The sequence below is a fragment of the Triticum dicoccoides genome, chromosome 7B (genome assembly GCF_002162155.2).
Source record: "Triticum dicoccoides isolate Atlit2015 ecotype Zavitan chromosome 7B, WEW_v2.0, whole genome shotgun sequence".
NCBI classification, from domain to species: domain Eukaryota; kingdom Viridiplantae; phylum Streptophyta; class Magnoliopsida; order Poales; family Poaceae; genus Triticum; species Triticum dicoccoides.
Genome location: NC_041393.1, coordinates 272,992,619 through 273,008,717, shown reverse-complemented (window position 1 = coordinate 273,008,717; position 16,099 = coordinate 272,992,619). Strand labels below are relative to the sequence as shown.

Sequence of the window (16,099 nt, the reverse complement as noted above, 5' to 3'; positions counted from 1 at the left end):
GCGGGGGGGCGGGGCTCGAGGGCGGGGAAGGCGGAGGGGGCGTCCGGGCGGCCACGGCGCCCGCGCCGCCGGGAGCGTCGCCAAGCGCCAATCGCCAGAGGGCCATCAGCGTTCTCTTTTGTCCCTCACGGAATAAGATTCTCCGTTTCTGAACTGTGTTTCCTGAGCTACAATTCCAAGAGAGAAGCGAAAGTTATTGCAAGGAATATGACTGTAGTCATTGTAACGCCTCGGGAGCGGTCCCACCAAACACAACGTGCACGTCGCAACATACACGCCACGTGAGTGGTACAGTAGGTATCACACCATAATTCTTCAACAGCCTGCAACAAACAAACAAACAAATATATATGTACGAAAAATAGTACATACTACAAAAAAAGTATATATACTATCCAATATACTTATATACTACATACTACACGCACATACTCTTGGTTTTGATAGATACTACATAGAACATACAAAACTCATCACTACTAGGGAAAAACCTAGCAGTAGCGCGGGACAAATGCCTAGCAGTAGCGCGGGTAGCCGCGCTACTGATACGGCGCTACAACTAACTTTTAGCAGTAGCGCGTGTTGGCCCGCGCTACTGCTATCTAGGGGTAGCATAGGGTTTATTGCAAAAACGAGCTGCTGCTAATAGCTACTAGCGCCCTAGTTTAAAAAGCTGCTAAATGCTCGCTGCTGCTAAAGTCATACCCCGCGCTACTGTTATTAGTTTCTGAATTTTTTTCTGTTGCATATTTTCCTTTGTATTTGTACAGGTTTTATACATTAGCCTCTAGCATATCATACACATACAAATAGTCTCATCAAATCGATCATGTTATTATCATAATCATCATCCAACACAAAATGATGTCTCGTCATCATTTTGAAATAGCAATACAAGTTATGACATGTCTCGAGTACTTGCAACTACATCATCATCCATCTAAACAATGATATAGACGAGAAGAGCTATCACTATGAGTGAGAGCGAAACTATGCAGTACATGAGGCGGCGGTCATGGTTCCTCTCTCGCGCTAGCGTGAACCTCAAGTAACTAGCTTCTGCTTCTTGTCTGCTTTTGAACCCTTTATGGCTGGCGCCCGAGAATCGCTCCACTTGCGCCTGGCACTCGGTCCACTCGTCGTACACTCTCGGAACCTTCCCTATGTACACGACATAGCACTGCTTCTTCGCCATCAAGGATCTAGGTACGTATTAGAGATGCATCTTCATCAAGAGAATGTACAATCATATGCAACAAAATATATTTGAACAACACGAAAAGAAAGGGTTAGCAAATAGATGCAACATATAGTAAACATAAATAATCAATGCAGTTTCATCGTACGCAAACTAATTAACTAGAGGTACGCAAGTCATCATACCCAAACTAACAAAGTAGCGTTATACAAGTTCGACAGGGACCATGGGCATCACAAAGTTTCATCGCTATAGAAAGTATACAAGTTCAACCGACACATATCATCATCATCATCATCATCGGCATCGTAAATCACTACAAGTTCCATCCACCCATATCATCGTGGATGCACCCTAGCTTCTTGAACGTAGTGAGGTCCTGACGTTGCATGCCTATGCGAGTTCGGACGTCAGCTCGTGATATAGGGCCGTGGTGGAACATCCCCTTCTCTTCGACGATTTCTTTCATGATGATCGTCGCAATGTCCCTCTGGATGCGAAAGAAGTCATTTTTAAGCTTATAATCCGCTTCTCCTTGGGATTCTACCCACTTGTGGATATGATCATCGCTTCTGGTTGTCATGCGAAGCTGTTGGTGATCCCTTCTGAACTCCATCATGAGATGGAGGAGGCAGAATCCATCGTTCTTGCTTAGTTTCGGGACATGCAGCAGTAGTTAGTTTTATGCGAGAAACCTGGCTTGTGGTTCCTTTGTTTCCTGATCTGCAGGTGGCCACCCCTCAAGCTGAAGCCGTGGAGAGCATCATCTACAATATTCATTACGTGGGTGTAGTCCTTCTTGTAGTTTCTGGTAGGGTTGAAATACACGGCGTGAGAGACTCGCGGGTAAAGAACGATAAGGATGACGCGCCCGTGGCTGCGGGAAAAAACACCTCAAATTATTCTCCATATAAGCGAGAAGGAATGATTGAAATGTACGAAAGGGTTGTCCGACACTGACTTTGAATGATAATGCAGGAGGACAATTTCCTGGTCATTATTCCTTATCATCAAGTTTTTGAGGTACTCCCTAGCAGTTTTACCCTCAAAGTCGCCGAGACTCAAGAAGGACTCGTGCATGTAGTATGGATCCGCCACACAGATTTGCAAGACTTGTTCTCTCGTGATGACGGAGTTCATATGTAGCGCAAAAAGACGGACGATTGTAAAATTGAGCTGCCTTGTCAGAAATATCTCGAAGATATGCTCAAACCGCAGGAAGAACCACCTGGCCGTGTGTCGACGTAGAACTTTCCCTCAGGCACACGAACCGCGTATAGCGGATATCCTGGATCCTTCGAGGCTAGTAGGCTTATCTCAGTTGGCAACACATTATCGTGCAGTCTTCTGAGATCCCCTGATATGGCCTCCAGCGGTTTCGGCGGTAGGATCGGCTCGCCCGCGACATGAAACATGGCCGCACCTTTGACTGGTACACGCTCTGCAAAATCCGCCGTCTGGCTGCTATGTGCTCTGGCTTATTTGTAGGCAACAAAGGTTTTCTTCCGTGGTCTCTTCCTCTCCCTTTTTTTGGGCTGACCTTCCAGACCCTTCCTTAACCCCTCCACCAGTGTTGTCGGGCTAAGCACTGTACGACCCTCGGCTAGTTGAGCCTGCGTTGAGGCGGCATCTTCAGGCGTGTACTGTGAGGATTGCATGAAGAGAGACTTCTTGCCATCAACCCTAGGACGTTCCTGCCCGGGCACATCATCCATCTCATCAGCATGCTGATAGCCCGAGTCATCATATGGCTGACTCATCATTTCTACGTCGTCGTCATAGGCGCCTGTATTGAGGAACCGAAGAGGGTCATCCTTGTCCATCTCATCGTCCATTCTTTGTTCTACGGGGGCGATTACATCAGCCACTATTGGACTCCCTTCCTCGCGTCGCCCGCTGCTCTCATCCGGTACTACAGGCGTTGGTAATTGCGTAGGCGGGGTGGTGGTGTTCATACCTACTTGCTGATATGTGGTTATTGGTGTGCTCTTGGCCGCCTCCAGATGAAGAAGATTCTTCGGCCATAGTAGCATCCAACCCTTGCAGTTTCCAAGCCGCGTCGGGGTCCTGTCCTCCTCTCCCTTGAGCCATATTGGAGGAGGCAAATCTTTGTGCCCCGATTTCACACTCGACAAGGTAACCCTGAAGTGGCCACCGAGGATCGGCTGGCCGTGGAACGTGAGTTCCAAGGGCTTCGTTATCACCGCCTTTCCCATGTCCACCTTCTGGCCTTTGATCACGTAGTGTATGGTGCACGGGGTTTCGTCGGCCTGCAAAGACATGTTTGCGGCGTAAAACATCCGAAAGGCAACGAAAACGGAATATTCTAGATATATGTTGCTCCGACGTGTAATTACCGTGAGGGCGTCGAGCTCAGCCAAAGACGAAGGCCCGCCTAGCGCGCCAGAGACAGAGGACCGGCTGCTATGAGCGGGTGTGGGTGCGGGTGCGGGAGCAGGCGGTTTTGCGTGAGCAGGTGATAGTGCGGTTCTGATGTTCACCGAGTTGCTCCCGACGAAGCTGGGCATGGGAAAATCATCTACCGCCTTGTCTGGATTTTTCCTTCGTCTAGTTGATGACAGCCGGGATCAAGTTAGTATCAAAATCATTTCTGCAGGCAGCTACAGCTGCAGCGACTGCCTGCTGGACCGTCTCATTTTTCTTCTGATTGCTTTTTTGCGTCCTCATTTTTTTAACGCAAGCTTCACCTTCTCGTCGATGTTCGCCTGACTGAACTTTTTTTTTGCTTCTTGGCCTCCGGGCACTCGCTGTAAAAGACCTTCCATGTGGCGCCGTCTCCGACGGCGTGCACACGTCCATATTGCGGCTGCTGGTCCAAAGGGAGTCCCTTCAGTTCGTTCAAAGCCGGGTTGAGAGGGGTGTCCCATTTGGGCCTCATCGACGAAGACTCGCTTTTGGCTATAAGTCTGTGTTGCTTCTCTTGCAAAAGGAACATCAAACGTGAACCGTTTACAAATGTGTAGTCCACTTAATCAGAAGCTAAATGTAAGGTGGTAAAGAATAATTACCAGTATTTTAATCAATTTCCTTGTGATCGGGTCGGTGTAAAAAACCTTCTTTTCCTTGTCCCATTTGTACCGGGCCCTGATGAAGTCACGCTCCAAGGGGTGGTGAACTTCGTGAAGGTGTCTGGGATCCTCGCGGCTTCACGTTCCTCGTCCTTCTTATCCCATATGGGTCTTTTGCCAAGGTACCCACGGCTTACGAGGCATTGGTTCCCCGTGTTACTTCGCTGAAGCCCCTTGAATTTCTCAGCCTTGTTTGTGTTGGTAGCGCAAGTGTCCTTAAACTTTTGGAACTCCTCTTCCGTAAGTGTCGGATTGTCCTCCAGAATCTTGGACAGGGGTTCTTTAGCATCAATAGCTCGTTTCACCCTCCCTTTCCAGGAGGCCAAATCATTGTTGAACATGCCCATGGCGTGATTGTTAATCTTTTTCATCTTCGGATCATCCCACGGGTGTTCTATGCGGTCTTCCCGGTCGGGCAATTGGAATCTCTTGTGCAGCTTCGCTAGAAGCAACTGCTTCAAATGTTTTTTACCCCTTAAGTCATTGTCTTTGATGCTCGCGGTTTCCCGTAGGATGCATCCGAGTTGGTTTCCGTAGCACTTGCGAGGTTCATCCGGCTCTAATGGCTCAAACTTGCCAGGGGCCATCTTTGCGATCAGCAGTCTCCGCTGCCGAGTTTGTTAGGTTTTCGTATCCTCTGCTTCTTCTTTTCATTAGCGGCTTCGGCGCCGGTACCTTCCCCGCTGGTCTCGGCGCCGTCATCGGTGCCGGTGCCATCGATGTCGATGTCGGCGTCAGTACCATCATCGAGGCCGCCCTGCAAACCTTGATTGTGCTTAGTAGCCAAAAAGTCGAGGTAGTTATGTTCACCCTCATAATTCATCTCGTCTGCATCGTGATCAGAAGGCCCGGTTTCTTTGTTGTTCGACATGTTTCCTACGATTAAGTCTCCTTGTTTAGTTGTTGAACTATAATAAAATGAGTAATGACATAAAAAGATCTATGCTTTGCCGGAATGCCGTTTCATTCCCGTCGCAGCAAATCCCGACACTTGATATGCCTACTTTCTAGTATAAATCATGCCAAAATTCACGGGAAATTTTGGCATGACCTTTGCTTAAAAGTGGATATATCGGGCGTCTGAAATTTACCGGAACGAAAATGAATCAACATTCCAGCGAAACATAGGCCACTCAGATCATTTACCCTACAAATAACCATCATTTTTCAAATATCACATGTTCAAATATCACATGTCCAAATCACATGTCCACTTTAAATTTGCATATAACAGGAAGAAAAATATAGAACTAGAAGAAAAATGCAAAAAGTCCTTTTTCTTCACAATATTTGAAACTAGTGTCAATCAATTTTGTTTTTTCTTTAAATAGCAACAATTGCTTTAACTAAAAATAAATAAATACCTAGAATTCTGTTAACTACACCTAAAACACCTAAAATTCTGTTAACTACATCTAAAATACCTAAATTCTGTTAACTACACCTAAAACACCTATCGAGCCTACTAGAACCTCCACCAATAAAAATTCCTAGAATAATATTTCTAGCTAAATACCAATAAAGATTTCTAGAATAATATTTCTGTCCTAATTTGATACAGAAAGTATACACATAAAAAATTGACTTGATTTATGTCCTACTTTATAATATGAACAATTTTACCTATTTTCTGAATTTTCTGACATAAAACTTCTACGAATATTTTGAATTCAGAATTCTCAAAATGCATACAACCATGAACAGTGGGAACATAAGAATCTAGCTATTTCATCAACACATTCTCTGAAATTTGAATTCACAATTTTCTGAATTTTTAATTCACAACGTCATTTTCTGAATTTTGAATTCACAAAAGATACAGTTTTTCAATTGTAAAGTAAACCTAGCTATTTCATGAACCCTAGAACCTAACTACAAAACCTAACTGCATGAACCTAACTACATAAACCCTAGAACCCTTTGGCAGAGAGAGAGAGAGAGAGAGGAGGGGCGGAGGACTTACAAGGGGCTAGGGGAGACGTCGGCTGCGAGGTGGAGCTCGGGGGAGATGCCGGCGCCGAGGTGGAGCTCGGGGGAGACGGGTGCGGGTGGAGGAGTGAGCGTTGATGACGCGGGCGGCGACGAAGGGCACGCGGAGGGCGACGACGCGGCGTCGAAGGAGAGGGATCGAATGGGGAATGGGATGGAGGGAAGAAGTAGAGGAGGAAGCCCGCGCGGGGGGTTATGTCAAAATAGCAGTAGCGCAGTTCCGTAACCAGCGCTACTGCTAGGTTACGGAACTGCGCTACTGCTATCTTAAGTAGCTATAGCGTGTGTTACAGAACTGCGCCACTGCTATTTTAAGTAGCTATAGCGCGGGTCACAAAACCGCGCTACTACTATAAGTAGATATAGCACGGGTTACAAAACTGCGTTACTGCTATCTTAAGTAGCTATAGCTCTTTTTTCATTATTTTGTATCATTTTCTTTTTCTTTTCATTTCATTTTTTCTTTCTCCTTTTTCTATTTCTTTTCATTCATTATTCTATTCCTTTTTTCATGTTGTTTTCTTTTCCTTCCTTTACTTTTTCCTTTTCTCCTCTGAAAGATGACCGAGCTAGCCGAAACCATATGCATGGTGGGAAGGGGATACATTAATGTATATAACTAAGACGATATATACTACACATCATTTCACCGATAACAATTAAGTGCGTACACAAAATAAATACATATATATATATATAAATGATGCATGGTTTTTCAGCGTCAAAGTTTTCGTTTTTGAGTGAGCTTCTTTCCCTTCTTGTATGTTGACGAATAATTGAGCCCCTTGTTGTGACTTTTCCTTTTCTATGGAGTACGATCTTTCTTGGTAGTATCGTATTGATTCTTCTTTTGACATATGCTTTATCATCATCGTCATCTTCCCTCATCGGGTTGCCGTACTGGTCGTAGTCTTCCTCGTTGGCGACTCCATCCATTCCAATGATGTTCTCTTTGCCTCTCCTCACAACAATACGGCTGGGATTCCTGGGGTCGGTTATGAAGAAACATTGTGTCACGTGTTTAGCGTGTACCCACGGTTCGTTTTTTGCGATGGCGTTCACGGTAGCGCTCTTGGCGTCAGGTATAGACATGGTAGTGAAATATCGGTTTTCTCTTTCGACATTCTTAGCCCATCTGACACGGAACATCATCGCACTGTGTAGTCTAGATTAGTCAACCTCCCAGATCTCCTCGACCCTTCTGTAGAATCTTTCAGTTGCGGCGTTGTCGTTGGTCATGCATTCCATCGTCATCCTTGAGTTATGAAAATCACTGTTTATATCTTGACCTCTGTGTAAAATGTGTATTCGTTGATATCATATTTCTGATAGGTCGCGAGGTTGGCCGCGGGGCCATATGCTAAGGCGTATATAAGCAAGCCGTCCGTAGAGCCCTCTTCCGGGGGATTAGCAAGAATATGCTCTTTGAACCAATGCAGGAAAGTGGAGTTGTGCTCTCTAGTAACTTCGGCGTTCGCCCTGCATAGCCCCCGGTCACGACACTTCTTTGGATGGTTTCTTTGTGCAGTGTCACAAGAGGACCTACTGCGTCTAGGTGATGTAGCACTACTAAGTTTGCTATGTCAAAATTGTTGCGTCGATCCGAGTAACCCACATGCAGTTCCTGCGACCGTTGGCGTGACCTCCTTCTTCGAGCCTCCAAAGGTGCTTCTTAACGGGCAAACCAACACCAGGCCGGTCTCCGCCATATAGATAATTCTCACAGAAAGAGATGCACTCTTGTGTCAGATAGCCCTGGACGATGCTTTCATCCGGACGGGACATGTTACGAATGAATCTTTTGATGACCCCATTCATCCTCTCGAACGACATCATGTTGTGCAGGAATGACGGCCCCAGGTCTATTATGTCGTCCACAATGTGGACACATAGATACACCATGACGTCTAAGAACGCGGGCGGGAAGTACATCTCGAGCTCATTTAGTATCACAACGATCTCTTTCTGTAGCCTTCGGAGCTGCTTCACACTGATCGACTTTCGAGAAATGACGTCGAAAAAGTTGCAGAGACCAATAAGCATGTCATGGACGTGCTTGTCCATTATCCCTCTAAGGGCAACAGGTAGTATCTGCGTCATCATCACATGATAGTCATGGGACTTCATCCCGCTGAACTTTTTCTTCTTGGTGTCTAGAAATCTGCTTATCTTCCCACAGTAACTGAAACTAACTTTGATTCCGGTAAGGCACTTAAAGAATTGATCGATCTCAGCCGGACTTAAGGTGAAGCAAGAAGAGGGGCAACAATCCTCTTCCTTCATTTTTTTGCCCTTCTTCTCCCGCGTCTCCGTCTCTGTCTCTGTCTCACTTTTTACGGGGCGGTATGTGCAGATTTGCCCTGATTTTCAAATTTTGCAAGTCTCTTCTTGCCTTCGACCCATCCTTGGTCTTATCGGGCATGTTCATCAGTGTCGCAAGCAAGCTCTCAAGGACATTCTTCGTGATATGCATTTGATCAAGGCAATGAGGCGTGTCGAGTTTGTGCCAGTACTCCTAGTCCCAGAAAACAGACCTCGTCTTCCATACCTTCAGCAACGGCTCCGGCGCATTTTTCATCGTGTTTCCCGACGAGGGACACTATTCCCAGTTTTCAATAGCTCATCGATTTTGGTGCCGCTTTGCTTACGTGGAGGTTCTCGATGCTCAGCCTCACCATTGAGTAGATCTCCACGGTTTCTCCACGGGTCGTCCTTCTTGAGCCATTTTCGATGCCCCATGTACACGAATTTTTTCAGACCCGCCATCTTTCGTTGACGTTAGCTGCTGAGATGTCCATGCAGTGCGTGCATCCGCAATATCCATGGCACAACTGGCCTGCGACATATCCGTAACCGAGATAGTCGTGTACCGTCGTGATCAGCGCGGCTCTCATATAGAAATATTCGCCTTTGCTGGCGTCCCATAGAAGAAAGAGATTAAGGGGGGGGGAGTAGTGAGAAAGAAGCACAGTGAGGGAGAGAGGAGGTGGAAGCTAGGGGAAAGTGAAAGGAAGAGAGGATGGGGGAGGGGGAGGGGGTAGGAAAAGGTGGCTGCTATGCCTTAGCAACAGCGAGGGTTGGGAAAACGCGCTGCTACTAAAATCGTATTAGTAGCGCGCTTCTGCAACACACGCTCCTGCTATGTGGGGCCCACCATGTGGCAGGTTCAAACTTAGCAGTAGCGCTCTCCCTTGAAAACGCGCTACTACTATATACTTAGCAGTAGCGCGTGTTTTGGAAGGTCGCTATTACTATACCTAGCCTGTCGGCAAAGTGTGGCAATTATAGTAGTAGCGGTTTTTCTGGAACTGCGCTACTACTGTGTAGATAGCAGTAGCGCCCTTAGTAACCACGCACTACTGTTAAGTAGCAGTAGCATCTCATTTTAACGCGCGCTACTGACAAGCTTCCATGTATAAACTTTTCTCTAGTAGTGCATGTGAGGGTAACTACCACTAGTGGTAGGAAATATTTGTCCTATATGGCGCTAAAGTGGGTGCACGCAGAAACTCTAATCGTACGCTCCGGATGCTAATTGCACACCGCTCGACCGCACTAGCCGCTCTTATAACTAACCATGGTAAAAGCACAGAGATGATTCTTGTTACCGGCTGCCACAGTTTGCACGTCTGCCCCATGGCACTTGTCGCTAAGCATGGTAAAAAAGCTAGCTTATGTGGTAACGTGATTAAAGCCTTTACTGGCTCCTATGCATATGTACTAATTTCAGTAAAGGTTCTTGCAAAAAATAGTACTTCCTCCGTCCGGAAATACTTGTCATAAAAATGGATACAAATAGACGTATCTACAACTAAAATACATCTAGATACATCCATTCCTCGGACAAGTATTTCCGGACGGAGGGAGTAACAGGATGAAACCATTACTACTTTTTGACCTGTGTACATGGTACATGCTAATTTAATTTATGGTATTTTCCGATGGAGAAACATATTTGATGGTAATTGTATTAAGGTCAGGTAAGGAGCCTATGGCTATTAGTTGCTACTATGTACTATAGGTAGTAATTGCAGAGAGTGGCATCTTGGCACATGGAAGTGCGCACTCCTGGTTTTTAAAATGTGTTTAAAAAATATTTTAAAATGTTAAAAAATTTCAAACAAAAATTTGGCGCGTACATCTCGATATTGTACATGTTCACAAAGTCGTTTCGCGAAAAACGCGAAACTGACAACTTATGTGTCGTGTGTGAAAAAGACAAAATTCGGTGTTAAAAATGCTTTTCACGAGACATCCTTTTGTCATTTTTACACAAGCCGCAAAGAATGTCGGTTTTCTCCCAAACTTAACGTGCACACATATGTATGCGCCAAATTTTTGTTTGGAATTTTGCACACTTAGAAATATTTTTTTCATGCGCAGGAGCGCGCGCTCCCGGGAGCACCAACAGATTTCCGAAGTAAACATATTAATAGTACGATGTCAATTACCGACAGCAATTTTGTGCAAATATAGTAAACCAAAACAAGGTCCATAGTAAACCTAAAATAATCTTGTGATTTCTGTGAAGGCAATTAGGCCCTACGGTAATTCAACCCTAATTTCTACACGGCTTTCATTTGCATCTTAGTTGCTAAAGAAAAAGTGAATTATACCATATAGTAATGTAATTACTAGGCACTGCCAACCGTAACACCAAGGACCCGAAATAGTAATGCAGTTACTATGTACTAGTGGCTAGTGTATATGGGCATTACCATCTATTCTATACCCATTACTAACAATGATTAGCCGCCTTAGAAGCGGGACGTCGTGGAGCACGCGAGCATTGATGGTAACTAAATTAAATCCTGTTACCATTTTCTTTAAACACCTTTACCCTCAACTATTTAGCAGCGGTGGGGAGGCCTACTTCTGCGGTGCGACCCGCCCACCTAATTAGGCCGAAGCGTAGGCCACCCAGGGGTAGTTACCCCACATGTCCCATATACTGTCGTGTGGTACTATATACCACTTTATCATTCTAAATATGTTCATATACTATATCTAAGATATTTCAAAGGAAGATAGACGAAAAAATTGCATGTAAATCCATAGTTTTTTGTATATTTTGAGAATACCTTCATATTTGTAGATATAAAACAATCCACTAAAAAAATAGTACATACTACCTAAAGAGTAGTATATATACTATCCAAATATTCTTATATACTACATATTACACGTATATACTCTCGGTTTTGATAGATACTACATACAACATACAAAACTCACGTGAAGGTAACTACCGCTGGTGGTAGGAAACATTTGTTTATATATATTCTGCTAATATTAGCAGAATTATATTATGCTAACACTTTCGAACTGCATGCTCAACGCAAGTGCACGGCATTTTTGAAGTAAGAGTACTGCAATACTGAGACGAGTGAACTTCTCGTCGCAAAAAACTACACGCGGTTTTTTCGATACTGTTTTTTATTTAATTCTTAAACTGTTTGTCAGAATGAGGCGTGTGATATACCTTTGGAAAGCTATGGATTAGGTGCAACTTCGCCATGTTGAACACTTTTCGAGATTCTTCACGGTTTAAGAGCAGCTTCAGAAAGGTGCGGTGCCTGACGAGTGACAGCGAGCGTCTTTTCGCGTTTTTTTCCTAACGGCTCGTCGGAACGATGCAAATGATACCCCGTTGGAAAGATATCATTGAGACGCAACTTTTTCATATAGAATACTCTATAATTCCTTACTGTTTAAGAGCAATTTCAAATTTACCCAAACACGAAAACTCTGTTTTATTTTGGGATTTTTCGATATGGTTTTCGTGGAAGTTTTTTAACCGTTTGTCGAAACGAGGCGTGTGATACGCCGTTGGAAAGTTATGGAAGAGGCGCAACTTTGATTTGTAGAACATGTTTTGAGATTCCTGGTTTTAAACTAATTTTGGAAATGGTGCGGCAGCTAACGAGTGACTGCGAACGTTTTTTTCGTAATTTTTCCAAACCGCTCATCGGAATGATGCAAATGATATGCCCTTGAAAAGATATCAACGAGCCCCAACTTTTTGATGTAGAACACTCTAATTTCTTACGGTTTAAGAGCAGTTTTGAAATTACCGAAATGCGGACGCTCTGTTTTTCACGACACCAAAATCGACGCGTGGACCGCGTCAGACAGAAGAACGCACTGCTTAAGACTGAAAGCCGCACTACATCAGACGGGAAAGCGAACTGCATGATTTCTTTTGTCAGACATAAATTTCCCCGGAGGAGGAAGTGGAGTGCGCTTCACATCAGGCGTAAGTGAAGCAACACTATCGAGAAGTGAACCGCATTACTTTCTTTTTTGTCGTTATCATAACAATTTTCCGCACTTAACATTTTTGAGAGTAAGTGAACCGCAACAGTACCGAAAGTGAACCGCGAAACTATCGAAAGTGAACCGCGACACTATCTAAAGTGAACCACATGAGTTTTTGTTGTCACTTTTCTAACCTTTTTATGAACGAAAGTGAACCGCAAAGACGAGGGCAAGTGAACCACAACACTATCGAAAAGTGAACCGCATAACTCTTTTTGTTGTTTCCCTAAAAAATTTTCACACTTCAAGTTAGGCGCAAGTGAACAACATCACTCTCGAAAGTGTACCGCAGGGGCAAAATCTAGTGAACTACATCTCGAAAGAATCGAACTTGCAAAAGTGAACCGCGGGGGTATATAACTAGTGAACTACATCTAAACTTTTTCTTCTTTTTGTCGTTTACAAAGTGAACCACAGAGTATTTTGCACCGAACCATAATCTCACATGAAATAGTATTGAACTTCAAAAACAAAATAGACGATAGTACACATATACACACAGCCGTCCAAATCACAGAACACAACCTAAAATAAACAAAGAAATGCATCCGAACCGCAATGCTCTAGTAGCAGAACCGCACCAGCCAAATTTTCATGGCCTGTACACACAATTAACAATTGTCATGGCCTATCCACGCAGTTGACTCCTACTGAACTGCACCAACCTAAAAACCTTTTACTGAAAAACTACGCATTGTGCCCATCTGAACCACATCCCCTCGGTGATGCGTACTGCATCAAGCGACGCTACCACAGGGTGAACTCATCGAAGGGGTAGAGTACTGCACCACACGTGTTTTTCTTATACATTACTTTTTTGCAAATTTAACCATAGAACAAACAGTAACAACAGAAGAATGAACTGCAATGTAAAACTACAATGATGCATGTGATGAACTGCAAGACGCTCCAAATGCATGCATTGTACTACTGCTTTTTCCCTAAGCACTTGACGAGGAACCGAACTGCAAAACATAGAGCAGAGCTGTCAAATCTGAAAAGGTAAAAAGGAACTTTCTGATCTGCACAACCGCCATAGTTCTTCCAAGGACTGCTCGCGACAGGGGATCTCTGAAGACGTGGAAGTGGCCGGCTTTGGCAGCACCTCCTCTGGTCCTCTCACTGTTGGTGGTTGTCAGAGCTCGATCCGGTGGGCACGCTGACCTCCAGCTGTTGTGGTGTGGCCGAATCAAAGGAGAGGGAGAGCATCAGGGAGACTGGGAGCATCATGGACTCCACGCTCCCTCGGTGGAGCTGCAGTCCCCGTGGGCGGGACTAGCCGCCGGAAGCTGCCAATAGTGGAGGTTGTTTGAACCAGGGAGCTGCACATCGGCGTACTGCACGTTGAGGGCCGGTGAACCGCACGCCCTGCACGCACCCACGAGATGCACCGCCTGAGTGCATGCTGCGCGTTGTGAAGATTTGCATGCCATGTGCGAGCGCACTGCTTGTCCGGTGATGGTGTCCGCGGGGGAGCACGCCAACAGTTCTCTGGGGTGGAGTCAGCATTGGAGCCTTGGAAGAGGGAGGAGTGCACTGGCGCGACCCTCGCCAGTGGAAGGAGAGACGACCCCAGGGGCATTTGATCTCTGGTGAAGACGAGGGGAGGGACACCGAGCGGACCTGCGGCGGCAGCAATGCAGGTCACCTGGGTGCAGCGCGCCCGAATCCACGCCGGCAGCCGCGCGAGGCCCTTGGGGCTGGCGGGCCCGGATCCACACCGGCAGCCGCTCGGGCCGCCTGGGTGTAGGGCGCCTAGACCGACGCTGGGGGCGGTAAGGAGGCTCACTAGGAAGATGGAGGTTGCCCCACGAGCAAGGGACGGCGACAGCGCGAGGTTGTGGAGGTGGTGAGTTTAGTGCCCCCCGGCGGGGTGGGGGGGATGGGGAAGAAGGAAAAGGGGGAGGAATGGGGTGGCGCCCGGGAGTAGGCTAGGAGGGAGGGAGAAGGTGAGTGGTTGTGCGGGCGGCTGGGGGGATATTTTTTATCTTTGTATAGGTGCGGTTCGGTTTGGGGTGGGTAGGGTGGCTGCTTTGTTGTTTTTAGCGGTGCTTAAGTGTTAGTAGGATAAGTGTTTTGTTGTTAAGTCTTAAAGGTGTTAGTAGAATAAGCGTTTTGTTGGTAAGTCTATTCATCACTCAGGGAGCAGAATAAATTATTCTTCACCCGAGGTAATCTTACGATCATTTCATAAATAAATTACATTTCAAATGAAAATAGTTACATTTATATTGATTCATTGCATAAAATTTGACATAAGAAAAAAAAATATAGGTCATAAGATCAGAAATAGTATATTTTATGTACATTTTATACTATGTTTTTACATTTGTAATTTTACTTAACATAAAATATTTTTTACGGTGATTATATATTTTCTTACATTCTCTTTTATGTCTGAAATAGATAAAATTTACGGAACGTAAAATTACAGTGCATTGATGTTAAAACAGAGGGGGGAGGGGGGGGGTGAAAAATAACTATTCCTTGCTGTGTCTATCATAGCTTATCACATAACTTGTTTAGGCTCGCTAAGTTTGAACGATTTAAAAGTTATCAAGAAAATATAAAATAAATAGTGGAGCGTCACTCTAATGTAATAAGGTGATCTAGTGGACGGATTGTGAAAATAGGCAATTATGTGTCCTCAGCAAAAATATCAATTTTTTCAGCTCGCTGCGACATAAATATATATTGAAATTTTCTTTTGTCCAGGACACATGCAGTTGAAAATTTATATACACATGGGAGCGCTAAACTGAGCTTCAGCTTACAATGTTAATTCTACGCTCCGGCCAGAACTTCGCGCCCAACTAATCAGCTAAGGCTAGTCATAGTGGGGAGTAACTTTGACTAGTGTCGTATGCATGACACTAGTCTAAGTTACTCCCCTTATAATGCAAAGTGTCATAGAAGTAGTAACATATGGTTGCATTTATTAGCTTGTAGATTCAACTTTTCTTGGGAAACGCTATGTGATGGTAACATAATATGTTACTCCAAACACCTCTCTCCTCATTAACTAGCTGCCACATAAGCAAACTTGTCTCGGGATATGTTATGTTACTTGCTATGTTACTCCCACTATGACCAGCCTAACGCACTCAACCAAGCAACCAACATGCGCGCAACTAGTGCCTTGGTCTCCCACTTGAACCTAAATTCCTAGGTAACTAGTAGTAAAGCATATTAACCTTTTTACTACATATGCCTGGTCACAAAGTCTATGGTAACGTCACACATAAAATGTAGTAAAACATGTTAACCACTTTACTAGACATATCCGGAAAATCGGTAGTGAACCTGTAGTAAAATTAGTAACCTCTTTACTATAGATGCACTTTTGTACTACACATGTCTGGCCATGAAGTTTGTAATAACACCCCATGCAACATATAGTAAAAATGCTAACCACTTTACTGCACATTCCTGGGAAAACAATCAGTAGTATAACATGTAGTATAGTTAGTACCATAGATGCATGGACATGGTAGAGGCTAGTTCA

The 16,099-nt window shown here is 44.8% G+C and overlaps 1 protein-coding gene across 3 annotated transcripts in view; it reads left to right on the top strand.

The window, feature by feature from the left end:
• Positions 1–16,099, top strand: part of LOC119340851 — a 29,890-nt gene that overhangs the window by 9,583 nt on the left and 4,208 nt on the right. Inside the window, exon 4 of one of the 3 annotated variants that reach the window (XM_037612759.1) lies at positions 11,740–11,876. The exons of the other annotated variants lie outside the window; for them this stretch is intronic. Within the exon in view, the coding sequence (XP_037468656.1) occupies positions 11,740–11,799 (60 nt within the window). The 3' untranslated portion in view covers positions 11,800–11,876. Of the gene's footprint in view, positions 1–11,739; positions 11,877–16,099 lie in introns of those variants that run through there. 3 annotated transcript variants of the gene reach the window in all.